The following is a 19,857-nucleotide window of genomic DNA, read 5'->3' as shown; positions in this document are numbered from 1 at the left end:
TAGATGTCTACCCTAATCAAACCGAAGAAGCTTTGGCTAAGCCATGGCGGAGGAAGGCCAGGCCACCTTTCTGCTGCAAAGCAAACACAGCGTCTGGAGTCCCCTCAAAAGGCAGTCTTTCCCTCTAAGGGCCTTTGGGCACCCCCGAGGGCAACACATCAGAAAGGGCGACGGGAAGTAAATGAGCCTGCGCACCCTCGTTCGCTGAAGCCCACTCAAAGCCCCGGTGCGGGGAGACCCAGTCCCTTCTGGGTCCGTCACACTGCCGCCCCACTTGGCAGAACTAGTACCCAGCAAGCAAGGGCAGCTGCCTGGCCAGCCAGGACAGGTTCCATGTACCCCGGCAAGTCGCCTGTGCTTCTTTGACACCCTCTGGTTTTTTGGCTTAACAGACAGTTTGTGCTTGGCGGCACTGTTGTCCAGGCGAGCGATGGCCAGGGGGATGGCATCTAGGTTAACACTTTCGATGGTGCCAGCAGAAGAGAAGTGCCTTTTTGGCCGAGACGGTTTAACTGGAGCCACCTACGGTGGATATTAAAATATAAAATCAGTCCATATCAGAAAGCAACCTGCAGGAGATCCCGGAAGGGCAGCGAGCAGCGAGGGCTCATTCATACAGTGAAATGAGCACTGCATTTGGAATCAAAAAACAGCATGTTGACTATTTGTTCTGAGAATGATATTTGCATTAACTTGTAAAAGTTATTTAACCTTTCAGGGACTAATTTTCCTACTCTGAATAATGTGGGCATCGGATTAACTTAGGGGTTGAGGAAACAAAGCCAGAGGTTGAATCCCGTCTGCAGCTTGTTTGGTAAATAAAGTTTTGCTGGCACAAGGCCACACCCATCAGCCATTGTCCTTGGCCACTTCCATGCTACAGTGGAAGAGCAGAACAAAGGAGAGGCTCACAGTTGGACCTTATGGGCCACAAAGACTAAAATAAGTAGTAGTTTGCTGAGCCCTAGAGAAGCTCACTCCATGCAAAGACCTCGATAACTAACAGCCTTCCCACTATCTCCGACACCGTGTGAATATATCTCCACTCCTACCTTAGTCCCTTTGAGGTAGGGAGTGTATCTTTTTCATCTTCATTCTCAGTCCCCTTCATGCCCAAGTAGCAAGTGCTCAATAAATATTTGTTGGAAGAATGAAGGAACAGTAAAGTATAACACCTATGACTAGGGCATGAAATTTCTAACCCGCAAAAAAGTTTCAACACTATCACTCCAAAGTCACAGAGCACTGAGTACATGGAGAAACTAAGAGAAGACTCAGAAATGTGGCAAATGCCAGGGAGGGCGATTCTTCCAAGGATGGCCTGCAGCACCTCTTGCAGTTCTGTAATACAGATGCAATCACTTAAAAACCAGAGCCTCAGACAAACTGTACAGATTTAGACAGGTCAGAGAGACCGTGGCTCAGCCTGAACCCAGCAGCACACTGAATCAGATGGAAGAAGCCACACCTGTACCTACAGGGTACCTACTGGCAGGCAGCAAGGCAAGTGCTCTAGGTCACACCACTCGCCAGGCCAAAGTGCAGCAGGGGGCGCCCGCAGCCCTACTGCCTGCGCCCGCAGCGCTCAGACACCGGCAGCGCTAGAAAAAGCTGGGGTTCGTCTATTAGACTGTGTTCTGTGTTCGTTCTCTAAGTTCAGTCAGAGGCTTTAACTGACGGCTTTGCTTTTTGCAATTACCTTCTTGCAATTTATGCACAAAAGCTAAAGGACCAAGCTAGCTCCAAGAGCAAAAGGGATGGATGCTCAGTAAATAATAATTTATTACAAGAAGCACAGAGGTAAGGAAAAATAATTCCAGCCTTTGGCCTCCTGGCTTTTATTTATTTATGGTTATCTTTATAATAGGTATCAAATTCTGAACTAGTGTTGAAAAGAGATGAATTAAACATTTATTTCCATCCACTAACAGATGCATGAGTCAAAGGAGTTTGAGCCAACTGTGGCAGATTGAAGACACAGATAATCACTAGAAGCTGAGATTTAAATGCAATGTTTCATTTCTAGTTATTCCAGCCGGGCCTCTTCATTCTCTGGGCGGTGGCACTGTCTTGGGCCATCTTCTTTGGAAGACCATGGGACGTACCCTACTCACTGTACGATCTGCCAGACCCCAGGAGGACACCTGGGCCCCTGTGCAGGTGAAAAGTCCTCATGAGAGTGGGCTGGCCACCACATAAGGGGTGCCCACAGGCTCCACGGGGTTCCCTAGACTCCTGCAGGTGGAGTCCTTGGCTTCGATGGCATGCAGAAAAGTTAAAAAGCAAGGATACATACAAGTAGAGAAATGATAAGGTCCTTTTTTGGGGTCCTTTTTTTGGGTATCTCTAAATAGGATACTCTTCCTTACAGACTTGGGTACCTTCAGGTATTCTGGAATGTCTTTTTCAACAGTGTAACAGTGCCTTGAAATGCGTGATACATTTAGGAAAACTCCCAACGCCTAGGACTCCAAATGTAGGCATGCTGGGCAGCGGCTGTTTTTCAGAGCAGGGTTCAGATCCAGCAATTGCATTGCCATGGAAACAGACGTTCCAATATCTACTACGGTTGCACTTTGAAGGAATTTAAAGTAATGGATGAGGCAGAATTGATGAATGGAAAAATGAGGCAGCAGATCGCAAAAATGGGGAAAATGGAAGTTAAAGTAAGGAAGCTAAATACATAAGTTCAAATCATATTACCTTCTCTTCCATCTCACTTCTGGCTCCAGGCAGATTCAGAGGACTCAGGGAACTTGTCGTATCACTAGACTGGAACAGTAAGAGAGCTCTTAAGTCACACACCAGAACAAGAAGTTCTGATAACCAGATAACCAGCCGCCGGCTATGCCTGGAAAAGGCCGCCCTGTCTTCCTCACGGAGGTTCCGCTGGCTTCAAAGAGCCGGCAGGAGTCACGGTGGGGACCGTGCCCATGTCCAGGCCCCAAGAGGACTCCTGAGGCTCAGAGTGTGCACTCCCCCTTCCCCGAGCCCAGTACATTTCCCATCTGGGCAGTCTCTAACCTCAGTCCTCACGGCGTGTTTGCCTGTCGCTGAGAGAATCTGGGGGCTGCCTACAGCCATCTTACCTGGGAAGCAGGACCCCTACCTCAGAGCTTTCACTTTGCTAGCTGCCTTCCATCCGCTTCACCTGCCAAACCTCTCACCTCTACGCCAGACCTCTTCTCCGTGAGAAGAAAAGAAGACCCCAATGCCACATGCAAAGGGCTGGGTTGAGGAGGGGAAACAACTCAGGAAAGACGGAAGGAGAAGAAAAAAGCTGTCGCGTCCGCCTGCCTTGGGAACGCCCACGTCGCGTCACCTGTACCTTTCTGATGGCCTGCTAGACTTTCTATCTTGTATTGCCCATATTTACAAAAGCCTCCTATTGTCCCTTCCAGAGTGGTAATATCGACTTGTCCTTCTTCCGTCTGCTTTCTGCACCACACTCAGGCCACCGTGCCTTGCACATATTGAGTCACCAGTAACAGTGAAGACGCTTGCTTCACTTTTGGGAAATCCCTGCCTTAAGGCTGCTGGCCCTTGCTGATGAGGAGCTTTGGAGAGGTTGCAGAGAGCATTTCTGGCTCTAGAGGGAGGGATAGGCCCACCCCTGCTTCACCCACCACACCACCCGCTACCCACATGCGTGGGTGCCGAGAGAGATCGGGGCAGGACTCAGGCAGAGACGGGCAACAGGCGGGGACTGTCCTTTTCTTTCCTTCCTCGCTTTGCTCCGCAAATCGCCCACCTTTCCTCCTATTCTTGGGACATATTAGCTGATAACGAGCATGGCTTCTTGAAAGGGGACATGCTTATTTTAATGGCACTCAACATAATTTCAGGGACGTCGATAGGCAGAGCCCAGAGAATGTGTTAAGACTGGAAGCCTCAGTGCCTCACCTGGAGAACTAACTCCTCACTCTAGCTACTGCTGGGACTTTTCCTCCTTTTCCCATAAGAGGCCTGAGGGGGTCCCTCCTGCTGCTGGAAGGACTCACACTTCAGGATGTGCTCAGAGTGGTTTTTTCAGCATTGAAAAACCAAATTTAGATAGGACAGTGCTGGACCAAAGTAACTTGCCACACCAAGTAACCTTTACTCTGCTCCATTTGTTATGTTCGGCCTTTCCTCATTTCCCTTTAAATTCATCCAATTCAACGAATCATTACTTAGGCTACTAAGGGATCACTGGCTAAGTCCTGAGGAGACAGAGATGTGTAAGATCCAGTTTTGTCCTCAGCGTTTAGAGATGGAGAGAAAACAGTCACGTGGACATAGATACAGATGGGCTGTAGATGTGTAAGAAGCACTAAGGACGCACGGCGAAGGTGTAGAGGAGAGTACAGCTTGGTTATGAGGCCAGGTAAGGCTTCCCAGAAGAGGTGGGCCAACCTGAGACTAAGTGCAAGACACTGGGCAGAGCACGTGCAAAGGGCATGTCTCCTCTCCCTCCCCCTTCTCCAAATTGGCAGACCAGGGCACCTGCCCAGGAAGTGCCCTCCAGCCCTGGGCTGCTCATCAGAGAAGCTTCTCCCAGCCTTACCCTGCCCCCACACCCTTCCCGGGCTTCTTAGCACCTAAGTCACTGCCTGGAGGAGCCTTACTTTGTTCTCAGTGTCTGAGAGGATGATGTCCTGATGAGTCACAATTTCCATGGGACTGGTCAGGAACAGGTCCTCTTCTAAGCTAGCCTCTCCACTGTCTGCCTTCTTCATGGGAATGGCACTGGGTGGTGGCTGCCCAAACTTGATGTTCTTGCCCAACTGTCGCTGGAGAGAAACAAAAGACAGACGTTCTGAAGCCGTGAGGCAGTTTACAGCAAGCACAGCCGGGTCCCCAGCATATCTAGCAGCACTGAGGCAGATTCGTACACAGCTGCTTCCTAGACTAGACACCTTGCCAGCAAACCACAGTGCAGTCCTGCAACGAGTGAATGTGTTTTCCAGCTTCTGTTCTTTTCCTTTCGTACCTTCAAGCCATGAGCTTTTCCACTCAGCCAGCTCTTTTGTGGGGATGCCATCATTTCCCAAGGGAGTAGAGAGACCATGTTTCTGAACCGAAAGTTGGGGATATACGTGAAGACAAAAAATTTTGATAGACCTCTAAATTAATTTGTATAAAAAGTCTTTTAAAGGTATAAAAATTGTATAGAAAATAGTTACGTGAAATGCAGGAACCACTGGGGGAGAGCAGTGCCCTTGTGGTTGCTGCGACAAGGGACCCCTCCAGCCCCCTTTGGACACATTCCCCTTGAATTTTTTACTTCGACTGCCTTCCTCGCTGCCCTGAGCTTGAACACAATGTTCTGGCCATAGTGGGTACCACTGACGAGGTGAAGGAGGCCCAAGGACCAGCATGTCTTTCCATTATCAATGCTGATATCATAGGAACAATCTTGTGCTTCCACTGGGACCTCCTCTTTGCCTTGCTCTAGCCACCCACTGTGAACTAGGGGACAGAAGACACCAAATAGGGAAGAGGCAGAGAAGTAGGCAGGAGAAAAGCGCCAAGGAGGGGCTGCCTACTGGTGAGTGGCAGCTAAAAGAGTAGGGAGAAGGGAGAGGAAAACAGGGAGTAGAAATTAGGAAGAAAAACAGTATTTCCAATTAGAGAAAAGGCAGATTAGAAAAGGAAATATATTCTCTGATGAAAAAAAAATGTAAACACAATAGCCGAAGAAAGGGCAAAATATTTAATGGGTTGTGGTAGAGAAAATGAAGGACATTCAGGAAGAAAAGAGGTATGCGGTGGTAATCTGAGACGACTGAATTGAGTATATTATACGAACTACTTCTGCCTTGATCTAGATCAGGGTTTCTCAACCTCAGCACCTTTGACACTTTGGGCCACATAAGTCTTTGTTGCAGAGAGCTGTCCTGTGTACTAGAAGACGTTTAGCAGTGCCCAATGGTCTCTGGACACTAGCTGCCAGTAGTAATCCCTCTTCCCCAAGTCGAGACAACCAAAAAAGTGTCCAGATATTGCCCAATGTCCCCTGGGGAATAAAATCGCCTCCGGCTGAGAACTACTGCTCTAGATCTAGGTACTTGGGTTTCATAGTCCTTTTATGTCTCGAAAAAAGAAAGAATACATTATCTGATGTTTAGCTTTAATTTGGCTAACCTTTAATCCCACAGAGCTGTAGAGAGCCTTAGCAAGCATACAGTCCGACCTCTCACTTTGCAAAAAAATGTCAGAGATCCAGTAGGGAGAGGTGACTGGCCCAAGCTTATGGAATGAGTGGCCCCAAAGGAATTTGAATCTAGGTCTTCGAAAATCACATTTAGTGCTATTTACATTGCACTACACTGGTTCTTATAAATTTGACAGCACACTTCCTTCTTATAGGGGCAGGAAAAAAGACATGATGTGGCATTTCTGAAGTTCCCTGGCAGAGGATCCCTCAAATAAAATGTGCCTTCTCCCTCTGAACTCCAGGGTACCACCTCCGCCCACCTCCATCCAGCTCCCCCTCAACCCTGCATGGTGGACAGCGAGACTGCAGAGACATGAAGGAGATGAGCCCGAGACTCCCCTCCCAACACCCCCCAGGGTACCCCAGCATGCCAAGTCAGGAGCACAGAAAGACAAAGACTTGTATTTGATCTGCTGGTATTTCGGCCTGAGCCTGGCTCCCCTGGCACCACAGAGAAGGCACGCACATCGAAAGCCTGAGTTCAGCCAGTGAAGTACAGCTAGAGCAGCCTAAAAGGGTTTCGGGGAGGAGAAGGCTGGAAAGGGGTGTCTTCTAAAAACAAGTTTAGCAAGAAGCGGCAGTTAGTATCTACTCTAAGCAGATCAATATAAGCAGCCACGGTTATTAGAGCAGCCGATGGAGTTAGACAAGAGGACACGGTGTAATAAGGTCACAGGCCTGTCTCACTCTGCTGCCCTGTGGGAGAGGGATGGGCACCTGGGCAGAAGAGGTGGGAATGGTTCCCGTGTCCGAGACTCCCAGCCTGGACTTTGTCCAGCAGTTACTGCTTCTCTAAGAGTGTTGGCCAAGAGCTGAGACCTCCTGTGTCAGGCTCTGCCATCTACTAATGCCCCTGAAGGACTAATGGAAGGATTCCTTCGATGTACAAAGAAAAGAATATTTCTTTAACAAGCTTTCATGGAGAACCTGGCCTAACACTCTAATGCTGTTTAGTTAGGATTTTTGCCACCACAAAAAAAGAATGAAAATGTTGCTATTTTACTCTGTTAGGGCCCTTTTTAGAATGCTGATATTGGTCCACCCCAATACTTACGAGACAAAAAGAAAAAATGGCAAAATGTAATCACGGTCTGGATTGAAATAAAATTCAAAGATGGGATGGCTCTCATGGCTACCAGTGGAAAAGAAAAGAGAGAGAGAAAAAAGGATGGACTAAGAATAGGAGAAGTAAATTCCATGGGACAAAGCAGGTAAATGGAGAGAGGAATGTTAAGAAATGAGGTTCAGTGTTAAAGAAGAGAAACCAATGGCGAGGAAGTGGCAGGGTCAGAGGAAATGCATGGAGAGGAAGAGTGACAAGGGCCCAGGAAGAGCTCCAGGACTGACTGCAGGTGCAACAGCTGAAGGCTGCGGGAGCAGCGAGGAGGAAAAGTGTGAGAAAGAAAAAAAGAGGGGGAGGGAGGGGGGATGTGTATACATATCAAAGGGTTGATTTATGTCTCAGATATGTTCATCCTGGCAAAAGAAACACATGCTGTTGCCTTTGAGAATGACAATGTGCATCTTTGTAAAGCCGCTGATTTAAATTCCCTCCACAGAAAATAAATTCAGGCTGGTGACGAGGGAGTTTCGGAGGAGGAAGTGGGATGGAGGTGGGGAGGACCCAGGTAATCAAAGAAATGACAGCCACTGTGTTTAGGGATAGGGCTGCAGCCTCTTTGTCCAGACAATGGGCTGTCTTCACAGACACGCTCTGCAGCTGTCAGAAATGAGACAGTGAAACAAGGCTAGGCAGGACTAAGTGTCCAAGGCCGTAGTGACTGATCCTCAGACTCTTGAGGTCAAAGCTCTTGCACCTGCAAGAGCTCTGCAGTCCCTGTTCCAAATGCCTCCTTCCGCTGACGGGAAGACTGGCTGTCACCACACTCTGTGCGATTTACTGACAATTAAAACGTTACTGCTAAAACCTAACTGGCAGTCTCAGGTGTTGTGTAAATTGAATACAGGGATAAATGTGGCTTTTTTGGTGACTTCAATTCTGCCTACTATTCAGGCATTGTCATAAGAGAAACTCTGACATAAGCAAAAAAGAAAGAAAGAGAAAAGAAAAAAACAGACTGCCAAGATGAGCTTGACCTTAAGTTTACACAGAAAGAAACTACGACTGCTCTCTCCACTTTTTTTTTTTTTAAATACCCATGGCTCTTTACACATCCTGCAATTATAACCATAGGGGAGAGAGGAAAGTTATGCCTATGCCGTGAGTGTATGCTGCTTGTGGCTGTGAATGGTGTTACTGTTGAGACCGGAATGTGAGCTAAAAGGGATTATATTTTATTCATTCAAATCGGGCCATTTTGTTGTAATATGGAATGCTGGAGAATGATGTCAGAGGAACGCACATCCACATTTATGAGGCTTTTTTTATAGTGTGGAAATTCCAAGCATGTCATATTCTGCAGCTCTCACACTGCCAGTGTTTGCAGTTCCCCAGATTTTTCATTCTTCAGACCATGTCTGTAAGAATAAAGTGGAGGAAAAATAAAGGTTCTGTCTTCTTGAGCAAATTACAGATACTCCCATAGTTAAAAAGACATTTTTTTAAAAAAGCAAAAGAAAAAGCATACAGATTTAAAGACATGTGCTCTATAAAGAAATAGCTAAGAGCAGATATTTATTCTTTATGTCCTCGACAGCTGCATGAAGTGTCAAAACCCTCAAGCATATGACACTTTGGCATTTTTATGTGAAATCCAGCTCAGCAGGAAATAGTAGCTACTGAGAATGGAAGTATTCCCTCCTGAGCTAAATAGTCTGTGGACTAATAGACTAAGCATTTTCTGACAAAGGTGTGCTATAATTCTAAGGATTACCTGCAGGCTTAGACTGTGGTGTTCCTGAGTTCTATCATCAGCTGGTAGATACTTCACAGCCTGGTCTGATCTAAAATAAACAGGCACCTCCCTCAGCTGTGCTCTGGGTAGCTGTAGGGAACGTCAAGGTCAGCTTACAAAGCTACTCCGTGCTACACCAGGTGAACAGTGACTTTGTATAGGTGGCAGATTTTAAGAACTGGAGGGGCCTTTAGGATCATCCATCACATGCATGCTCTTATTTTTCGGATGGGGACAATGAAGGTCAAAGATGTTAAATGACTTCGCCGGAGGCCACACAGTCAGGTGGCAGCAGAGGCCGAGCTTATTTTACCTACTGTCCATGGAACAACTAATTTTTATGTATAGAGTCCTCAGAAAGGACACTATAGTTTTTGTCCCTACACCTGTCCTGTTGTCAATATGTGCATGTATTATTTTTATACAAAGAACGATTTTTTCTTTTAAAGTTTCAATAATTTGCCACAGAAATTTTCATGGGAGGTAGATTCACTTTATTCAGAAAAACATGGGCTCATTAATGCTGTATTCAATCATTCTGTGCTCGGTAGAGAGATACTAACCGCCACAGGTGCAACATATGACAGTTTTAGCTGAGATGACTACATGTGACCACTAGAGGGCAACCTTTACAAGTGCAGTCATTACAGGCACGGTTCTGTGGGTTTCCAAGGACTGGGAAGTTTCTAAAGCCAGAGAAAAATGGCTGGGGGGAAAAAAAAATGGCATTCCAATAGAAATCTCATTTCAAAAGAATGTCTTAATAATGGTGGCTAATCAGTTTGCCAAGACATTTACTGTCAGATAGGTGTTATCCATTACTTCTCTCTCTTTTTAAAATAAATATACACAGATACACAAAGACAATTTCAGACATAAAAAACATACATGCTTCTGACGTTACTAAGCACCCTCATTCCATGCTGGAGTCTACGAGGGGGCAGTCTTTTATGCTGCTTACTAAGCATCAATACCAGCATAACGTTGTCATGGAAAAATGCAAAGCATTCATGCAATTTAATAAAGATTACTATTTCTACGACTTACCAGGAACATACTGCTTAGTCGACTGAAAAATAAAGCACAGTCTTTTGGGGGTGATACAGTTACATCTTATGTCACTCCAAAAATCACATTTTCTATGATAATGGTCCCCATTTCCCTCCTTGAAGAGCAAAGCTTTTTATTTTTAAAAAATATAACTGTAGAGCTGTAAGGAAGCTTGTGAACCCGTAGAGCAGAAGCAAAATTAGGAAAACCTTGTATGATTAGATATTGTCAAAAGAGAGCACTCAAATTAGATATTCTGCTGTACTTACATTTCTCTTGTGTTAATAGAATTTTTGCTTCAGGTAAGTTGGTTGTTTTACATTTTATTAATTATGAGATCGTATTCTTTAACATCGTGTCTCATTGCTAATAGGAATAATAGGCAGTCACATGTTCTTATTGAGTTTCTATATTTTCAATACTGTAGAATTATGTATCATTTACAACTCTAAAACCACTTCTTGGAGCAGCGTGGCATGTGCTGTGACGTTACAGAGCAGATATCATTTAATACGATGAACGATTACCTAATTTTTAAAGAACTCCTAGAAAGCCCTCATAAAATACAGTGCTTTCATGGCCTGAAATCTTTTAAGTCACTCCTCTTAGAAAAGGCGTATTATGAGCCAGGAGTTTAGAACTTCTTAGGAATAATATTCCAGGAACTTCAAGGAAAGAAAGGTAAAAGAAGGGAGTGGAGGATGGTCAAGGTTTTCTTTGGCCACCACCACCCTTCTTTTTCAATCTAGGAGAAGTGACAGCTTGCTTTTTCCTTTAGAGTCTACAAAATGTGTAACAACAGCACAGCCAGCAAGAACCAAGAATGCAACCTGGTTAGGAAATGCTGGAATTTGAAGGAAGTGCCTAAGTTAGCTCTGAGGGCAGGACTATGGCCTTAGGCACTGGTGACAGCGGGTATAAAGATCTAGGCAAGTTTGGGTGTGGTTCCAGGGTGTTGGTTATTTCCTCGATTGCCATCTGCTATATGCAGCTGAGCGTGTGTATGGAATATGTGACCAAACACTGATCACGAAAGCTAATGTTCATAGAAACATGATGTAGCAAATGTTCAGCAGAAACAAGAACATTTCAAGAAAATAGAAAATTTTCTTGGAATTCAAGGCTTCTTGTCAGTAACTACTGAAACCAGCTGTTTCTTTTTCTTTCTTTCTTTTTTTTTTTTTGCTCATTCATTCAACTCATTCATTCATTGTTTCAGACTTACAGACAGATAGGTGGAAACCAGCCCAACAGAGGCTCCCATTCACACTCTGGATCATCCCCAAGCACCTCCACCTCAGAGAAGAGCCTGCTTAGGCACTTCTGCCAGGCGAGTGATTCTACCAAGCAATCAGGCAAATCTACACAGTCAGATCCCAGGTGTCCTTCCTCCTCTGAGTTTCCTGGATTCCTTATTATTTCAATCACATTTAGCAGAGAATTATTATACAGTTGACTCTTAACAATGCAGTTGAAAAATCCACATATAACTCAACTACTAATAGACTATTGTTGACGGGGAGGCTTACCAGCAATATAAACAGTCGATTAGCACATATTTTGTATGTTATATGTATTATATACTGATTTTTTACAATAAAGTAATCTAGAGAAAAGAAACGTTATTAAGAAAATCATAAAATACATTTACTGTAATTTTTAGAAAAAAAATCTGAGTGTAAGTGGACCCATGCAGTTCAAACCTATGTTGATCAAGGATCAACTGGATTTTTATCACTAAGGAGTTACCGCCTGACTCAATTTTATGTAGGAAAACTGCCCAACTCTGCAGTGTGAACAGTGGTCAGGTTTAAGAGCTTTGTGGTATTTCTCTGAGACAAGGCAGTTCCAAAGGAGCCAGATTTATAAACAACAGAATGAGAGTCTCACCATTCACTGTCCGAGTACAGAGACTTGGAAAGTGAACACTTGCTGTGCAAACCCTCAGCTGACAGTCACCCCTGTACTTGGGGGATTGTGGCCAGTGCTAATGGTTAAGGACTCTTTCCTCCCATCCAAGTCATGTTGCTTCTTTTGGGTACTTGTCCTCATGATGTCCACTTAAAATGAGGGAACAATTTGACAGGAAAGGAGAGGGGGTGTTATGAAGGTGGGTACGATGGTGACAGTGTGACTCTCACAGATGGACAGAGGCTTACTCAGGTTCAGGACAGCAAAATATCTCCCCAGGAGCTACCCCTGGACCTCCCAATCCATTACTCAAGGCCAAGCTGGGCTTTTTCCCACTTCCCTTCATAGCCAGGCCCCCTCCTACGGCTCTAACTTTCCAATCTCAAGCTGTCTTACCTGAAGAGTTTTGACTTTGCCCAGGATGTTGTCCTGTGACATTGCTTGAACTGTCTGCTCACTTTCTGCTCCCCCATCAGGGATAAAAATACTGTCATGGGAAAATGCCCGGGTTCCCATAGAATAGTTGAAGGACCTGGAATGCAAATCATGTGCTTCATTTTATTAGGATGATAAAATTTCTTTTGGCAATTCAGCTTCTTGTTCTTCCTGACTTGAGGGACCCCACCTACAACCCATCCCAGCCAGCACTGCATCCTTTTCTGCTATGGATCAGACAAGTGGCTGGGTAGACAGAAGTATCCCACAGGAATAAGGGAGCATGTCTCCAACATAACATTTCAGAGCCACTCACTGAAAACTCAGACAGTTATTTATTTGTAGAGGACCCGGGACAGAAGGCACTGCAGAAATTTTAACTAGAGGAGCCTTTTTCCTGATAAGCTGTCACAGTCAGTTTTACCCCAGTAAGTCTTGTCAACCAGCATTTTTTCAGTAACATGCAGATCTGGAAAGAAGAGGCAAGAGCTTCTCTCTCAGATTACGATCAGCTCGGAAGATATATCTATCTAAAACAAAGACCTGACAAAGACTAGAATTGCTGATAGAGACCAAAGGAATAAAGAGTCTCTCTGGTGGGACTCTTAAGAAATTCGGAGAAAGGTAGGAAATATGTGTTCGGGAAATTCTGACAGGCTTTGTGCACAGTGAGCTTATAGATGGAAGGTATCCCAAAATACACGCTTTTCAGCTGAAGGGTTGGACTTTAAGGAAGTCCAGATTTCTACCTGACAGTGAGGTACAGGCAGGGTGAACTGCAGGAAGAGGAAGCAGCAGAAGTCAACTGTTCCTTACTTGATCTTGCAAACTAAGTTATCTCTGGGAAAGGAATAGACTACATCCAGGCTGTTCACAGGCAGGCAGAATCACACACCCTCTGTAAGACGAGGCAGGCACACTTCCATGCCATGCACGCATCAGCAGCACCCCCAGGGGTGAGAGGGCACCATTCCTCCTCTCCCCTCCCCAGGGAGGGGCCCCACCAAGAGGTTTTTTCAGTGACCAAGTACATGAGAGAAGAGCCAGCATAGGGGTGGGGTGGTGTCCCCAGCTGGTGCCTCTGCACTGAATACAGAAATGCAGTGGGCAGGGTCCCAACCAAGTCTAGACTAGCCGAGAAGATTGGGCACCAAATCATATCATCTAATTTGCCAAATTACAGGCAGCATGGTTAAAAAGCATATTAAATTAAGAAACAAAAAACTTAAATATGAGCCTCCTGGCTGTAGGATCTTAAGCAATAATAATAACCACCACCACCACCACCACCATCAACACCGTCATCCCTTACTTAGTTGAAAACACTGTGCTGAGTTTTACTTTCATTATTTCATCACTGGAATCTTGTTGCAGATGAAACTCAGTGGGTAAATAATCTTATCTTAAGTCATCCAAATAGAAATAGTAGAGTGAGAAACTGAATTCAGATCTGGTGAATGCAATCCTGTCCTAGCTAGGTGAAGGGTTTGAAAGTGGTGGAAGGTCTTAAGAGTGTTCCGTCCCATGAGTGAAATGAGGTATGGATGGGTCAGTGGGAGAAGGAGACAGGATGCAAACGGCACGTGGGCTGGACTATGGGAGGGTCGAAGATACTAAATAGCTATAATAATAGGTAAGCTTTCAGTTAAATAACACAAGATGCCTTAGAGCAGCAACCCACTTTATGAAATACGAGGCATTATTTTAGGATATGAATATGAATATGGAGAAAAATGAAATAAATTATCATCTGTGACCTATGTTACAAAATGAACTTCCAGGTTCACCTAAAGATGCTGTGAAATAAACTTTTCATTCAAAGTTGTGGAAACAAACCTTTTAATATTCTGTTTAAACTTCTCTCTCCAATTCCTAGCTTGATTCAGGTGGGAGAAGAGGTAACTGACTTCAATTCTACGGTGTTTTTACAAATGGCTTATGTATATACATAGGCTCTAAAATATTCATACGAACACATATACGCACAAGTCCATTTTAGATGTTTAGATGTTAATATGTTTACTGGCATCTCACAGTTGTGTGTACACAATATACCTGTGCTAAGCCAAGTTCCCTTCTAGTTTCTAAGTCAGTCTTGACTAAATCATGAAGTTTCTCTCTCTGCTCTCATTCTTTTCTCCAGGTAGGCTAAGAATTGACACTTTCCTGCTCTTTTGTTGCCCCAAACACTCCTTGTTGCCAACCAGGATTTAATTTCCACCCGTTCCCCACTTTTAGATGATCATATGAAAAAAAATAAGAATGGTAATAATAATAATAGTGGTAATAGTAGTAATAATAATAGTGCTAGTCACAGAGGTAACATTAATATTAGCTAAATTTTATCAGGCATTTGCCATGTACCTTGTATATATGCTAGCCTCTTTAATATCAAAATCCTTTAGATATATAATATTTAAACCTTATGTGGTAGTCACTATTATTAAGTCTATTTTATAGATGAGGAAAGTGAGGCTTGAAGACAGTGAGTGATCTGCCATAAATTAAGTGACTGTTTATCTGTGAATCTGTTTCTGGCCTCTGTTCCATTGGTCTGCTTGTCTGTCTGTCTGTTTAGCAATAATCCTACATTGTCTTAATTACTATAGCTTTTTAAGAGTCTTGGTATTTAGTAGTTTAAGTTCTCCAGCTTTTTTTTCAAGATGGCTATTCTTGTCTCTCCACATAAATTTACACATATACACATACTAGCACACTCCTAGGATTACTCTTGTGATGGCACTGGATCTATAGATAAATTTCGGGATAACTGACATTTACAATATTCAATCTTTTAATCCATGAACACTGGATATCCCTTCATTTATTTAGATCCTCTTTACTTTTTCAATGTTTTGTAGTTTTGTGTGGAGAGGTCTTAGACTATTTTGATAGATTTATTCCTGCATATTTGATGTTTCTGAATCTACTGTAAATGGTATAGGTTAAAATTTATTTTTTATTTTTTAAATAATTTTTTAACTTTTTAACTGCTGTTGGCATGATATTTTATTAGTTTCAGGTGTGCAATATAGTGATTAGACATTTATATTAATTACAAATTGATCAGCCTGATAAATCTAGTACAAATCTGACATTCTAGTTATTACAATATTATTGACTATATTCCTTATGCTATACTTTATATCCTCATAACAATTTTGTAACTACCAATTTGTACTTCTTAATCCCTTTCCCCTTTTTGCCCCCTTTTCACCTATCCATCTGGCAACCATCAATGTTCTCTGTAATTTCACATGTAAGTGAAATTATATGGCATTTGTCTTTCTCTGTCTGACTTACTCCACTCAGCACAATGTCCTCTAGGTCCATTCATGTTGGACCTAGGAAAAAATCGTGCAGATGGCAAGATTTCATTTTTTTCTTTTTACGGCTGAGCAATATTCTATTGTATACATGTACCACCTCTTTTTTAAACATTCATCCACAGATGAACACCCAGATATCCTTCATATCTACACTATTGTAAATAATGCTTCAATGAACATATAGATTCCCATGTCCCTTAGAAGTAGGGATAAATTCCCAGAAGTGGGATTACTGGGTCCTTCTTTGTTTCTTCTTATAGCCTTTGTTTTAAAGTCTATTTTGTCTGGTATAAGTATGGTACCCCAGTTTCTTTTTGTTTGTTTCCATTTTCGTAAAATATTTTTTCTATCCCTTCACCTTCAGTCTGTGTGTATCTTTAGATCTGAGGTGAGTCTCGGCATAGTTAAGGGTCTTGTTTTCCTATCCATTCATCCACCTTATCTTTTGATTGGAGCATATAATCCATTTACATTTAAATTATTGATAGATATATAATTATTGCCATTTTATTATTTGTAATTTTCTTCCTTCTTCTTAAAGAAGTCCCTTTTAACCTTTCTTATAATACTGGTTTGGTAGTGACAAACTCCTTTAGCTTTTCTTGTTTGGGAAGTTCTTTATCTGTCCTTCAATTCTAAATGATAGCTTTATTGGGTACAGTAATTCTGGTTGTAGGTCTTTGCTTTTCATCATCTTGAATATTTCATGCCAATCCCTTCTGGCCTGCAAAGTTTCTGTTGAGAAATCAGCTGACACTCTTATAGGAACTCCCTTGTGGATAACTAATTACTTTCCTCTTGCTGCTTTTAAGATTTTCTTTGTCTTTAACCTTTGACATTTTAATTATGATGTGTCTTGGTGTGGGCCTCTTTGGGTTCATCTTTGGGACTTTGTGTGCTTTCCTGGGCTTGTACGTCTATTCCCTTCACCAGGTTAGGGAAGTTTTCTGTCATTATTTCTCAAACAGTTTTTCAATTTCTTCTTCTCTTCACCTTCTGATATTCCTATGATACAAATGTTGGTATGCTTGATGTTGTCCCAGAAGCCCCTTAAACTATTTTTTTTTTTTTTGGATTCTTTTTTCTTGTTGCTGTTCTGATTGGGTGTTTTCTGCTACCTTATCTTCTAAATCGCTGATTCAAACTTCGGCTTTTTCTACTAGATTCCCTCTAATGAATACTATATACAGATTTGTAATAGAATACTTCATTTCAGTTATTGTATTCTTCATTTCTGACTGGTTCTTTTTGTTTTGTATCTCTTTGTTAAAGTTCTCACTGAGTTCATCTACTCTTCCCCTAAGTTCACTATTCATCTTTATAACCAATGTTTTGTCTCCATTTTTTTGTGTTTTTTTTTTTTCTGGAGCTTTGTTCTTTCATTTGGGCCATGGTTTTTTTTTGGTTTTTGTTTGTTTGTTTGTTTGTTTGTTTTTTGTCTCCCCATTATGGCTGCCTCCCTGTGTTTGCTTCTATGTATTAGGCAGGGCTGCTATGTCTCCCAGTCTTAGTAGAGTATCCTTAGGTAGTGGGGGTCCTATGCCCAGTGGCACTGTCTCCCTGGTCACCTGAGCTAGGTGCTCCAGGTGTGTCCTCTATATGGGTTGTGAATGTCCTCCAGTTATAGTTGAGCCTTGGTTACTGTTTGCTCATCAATGGGAAGGACAGACCCTCGGGCTGACTGGCTATGAGGACTGGCCATGACTACAGTGGAGGGGCTTTTGTGCAGAGGCTAACCCTAAGGAATAGAATTCGCTTTAGCAGGAGCAGTCTGCCCTTTGTGTGTGTCATCCTTGGATGTGGCCCTGGGTAGTGCTCTGGCTTAGACCAAAGCCGGCCACTGAGCATACAGGCCTGTGCCTCCTGGGAGGGGCCCCAACACAGGCCAAGTTCAGCCATGGCCAGTGCCCTGCCCAGGGCCATCTGGCATGAGGCATCAAGCAATTTGAAGATGGCTGGGCTTGGATGTGCCTTGAAGGGCCAAGCTGCAAACCAACGTCAGATGCTGCTTATTTAGGTTTTGTGAACCTTTGAGATTTTAGAAAAAGTCTTCAGCATGATCCAAGACAGGCCATCTGTATGGAAAAGCCACTGGATGCAGCTTGGGGGTGGGGTGGGGGTGGTGGCCCATTATTAGGCGAGGTGCAGGTCTCAGAGAACCACCAAGGCAGGGTGACCAGTGTTAGCCTGGTTGATAGAGACTCAGATATGGTGGCTGCCTGGGTCTGCATGTTGGGAGCAGGGAGGGCTAAACAAAGAGACAATGGATTCTGCCAGCACTTCTGTCTGGAGAAAGCTGCCCCTCTAGCCCGTGCCCCGAAGTGAGACAACTCATTTTCTTCCGGTATGTATGTTCCTGGTTTCTTCAGAGCTGCAGCTCCAGTGCTGGAGCTCAAAGTGAGTGAGTCTCAGTAAGTCAGTCAGCATGTGGGCCCTCAAAGCGGCAGTCCTCTGTCTTGCTCAGCCACAATCTCCACTGTTTTTCACAGCCAGAGATTGTGGGAACTTCTCTTCCTGGTACTGGAACACTGGGCTGGGGAACCCAGTGTGAGGCTGGGGGTTTTCTGTAACTAAGATTTCCTCCTGATTCTCAACTGCTGGGTGTGGGACCAGCCCGTTCCACATCTCTGCCCCCACTACCAGTCTTGAGGTCGCCTCTTCTGTGTATGGCCAGCTGTAGGACTTCTGTTCAGCTAGACTTTAGGTGATTCTCAGTGACGGTTGTTCTGTAGTTTAGTTGTAACTGAGATGTGTTCATGAAGAAAGCCAGTCCTGCATTTACCTACTTCGCCATCTTGACAGGAGCTTAAATTTTTAGTTGTTTATTGGTAGAATATTAAAATACAATTGATTTTTGTATATTAATCTTATAACTAGGCTTAGCTAAATTTATTTATTAGTTACAATAATATGACTGTTGATTCTTTTGGTTTTTCTATGTATACAATTATATTGCCTGTGACAAAAGAAAGGTTTCTTTATTTTCAATCTTACTTTGCTTTTTTTTTTTTTTGCCACACTGTATTAGCTAGAGTCTTCATATAAAGTTGAATAGAAGTGACGGAGACTTTGTCATGTTCCCAAACTGAGCAAGAAAGTACTCGATTTTACCATTAACTTAAGATGTTATCTATAGAATTTTTGTACGTTATATTACTGCTTCTTTGAGAAGACAGGCAATATATCTTTTATTTATAGCTGATTTTAAGATTTTTTTGTCTTTGGTTTTCAGCAGTTGTGGTTAGGTGTGAATTTCTTCTAATTTACCTAGCTGGGGGTACACTACCCAGTATTATTATCCAGCAGGGTAATACTTCTTAAATCTGTGGCTTGGTATTTTTCATCGGTTTTAGAAAATTCTTAGCTATTACCTCCTGCCCCATTTTTTTCTCTATTCTCCCTCTGGTTCTCCAATGTTAGAACATTTCGCCATGAGCCATATGTCTTTATGCTCCTTTCTGTATTTGTCATTCTTTTTACTCAATATGATTCTGTCTGCAGAATGGGCTCCCCTTCTCTCCAGATTTCATTGCTCAAGTCTGGCGTCTCCAAACAGATGTCTCTGCTTTAATGTTCCGCCCACACTTCCAGTTGTTCATGGTGGTAGCACTGATTTGCTACCAGCTAATTCATCACAACCATAAGTGGAAATAATTAACTTTTTTACATTTATTAAGTTTCTGCATGTGAGAACCTGCCTGTTGATATGGTTACTTTGAAAAGTGACCAGAAATATTTGTATCTTTTTCTTCTTCTATCTGGTTTTTGTCCCATTTTAAAACTCTGAGAAGAAACAGTAGACGAGAATGCTAATTTGTTTATTAGTTATACCAATGAACAATCTCCTCTAAATAATTCAGTGTACATAATGTAAATTAATACTAAATCCTCATCGATTTGGTTAATTTAAAAATTTTGGTAATCATGGTTACCAGTTCTGCTTCCAAACAACTCTACAACATAGATTATTTCCTGTTCTCTAAAGGAGATGCTGAGACAAAGAATAGGTAAAATGTTGCCCAAAGTTCCAGAGTTTGAGGCAGGGCTGGAATTGAAACTGAATGGCCCGGGTGTGTGG

At 43.1% G+C, this 19,857-nt stretch overlaps 1 protein-coding gene across 3 annotated transcripts in view; it reads right to left on the bottom strand.

Moving 5' to 3' along the window:
* The window catches only part of CRACD (capping protein inhibiting regulator of actin dynamics), a 243,512-nt gene that overhangs the window by 17,261 nt on the left and 206,394 nt on the right, over positions 1–19,857 (bottom strand). For 2 of the 3 annotated variants that reach the window (XM_039845267.1, XM_039845268.1), the window contains 3 exons: positions 4,608–4,772; positions 2,704–2,772; positions 340–522 (listed from right to left, as the gene is read on the bottom strand). In XM_039845267.1, the coding sequence (XP_039701201.1) occupies positions 340–522; positions 2,704–2,772; positions 4,608–4,718 (363 nt within the window). In that variant the 5' untranslated portion in view covers positions 4,719–4,772. Of the gene's footprint in view, positions 1–339; positions 523–2,703; positions 2,773–4,607; positions 4,773–12,411; positions 12,548–19,857 lie in introns of all 3 variants that reach the window. The other variant, XM_039845266.1, reaches the window with a different exon arrangement.

The sequence above is a fragment of the Pteropus medius genome, unplaced genomic scaffold, assembly GCF_902729225.1.
Source record: "Pteropus medius unplaced genomic scaffold, Ma_sr-lr_union100, whole genome shotgun sequence".
Lineage (NCBI taxonomy): Eukaryota > Metazoa > Chordata > Mammalia > Chiroptera > Pteropodidae > Pteropus > Pteropus medius.
The sequence above is the reverse complement of the archived record's forward strand: the minus strand, read 5'-3'. Positions and strand labels throughout refer to the sequence as shown.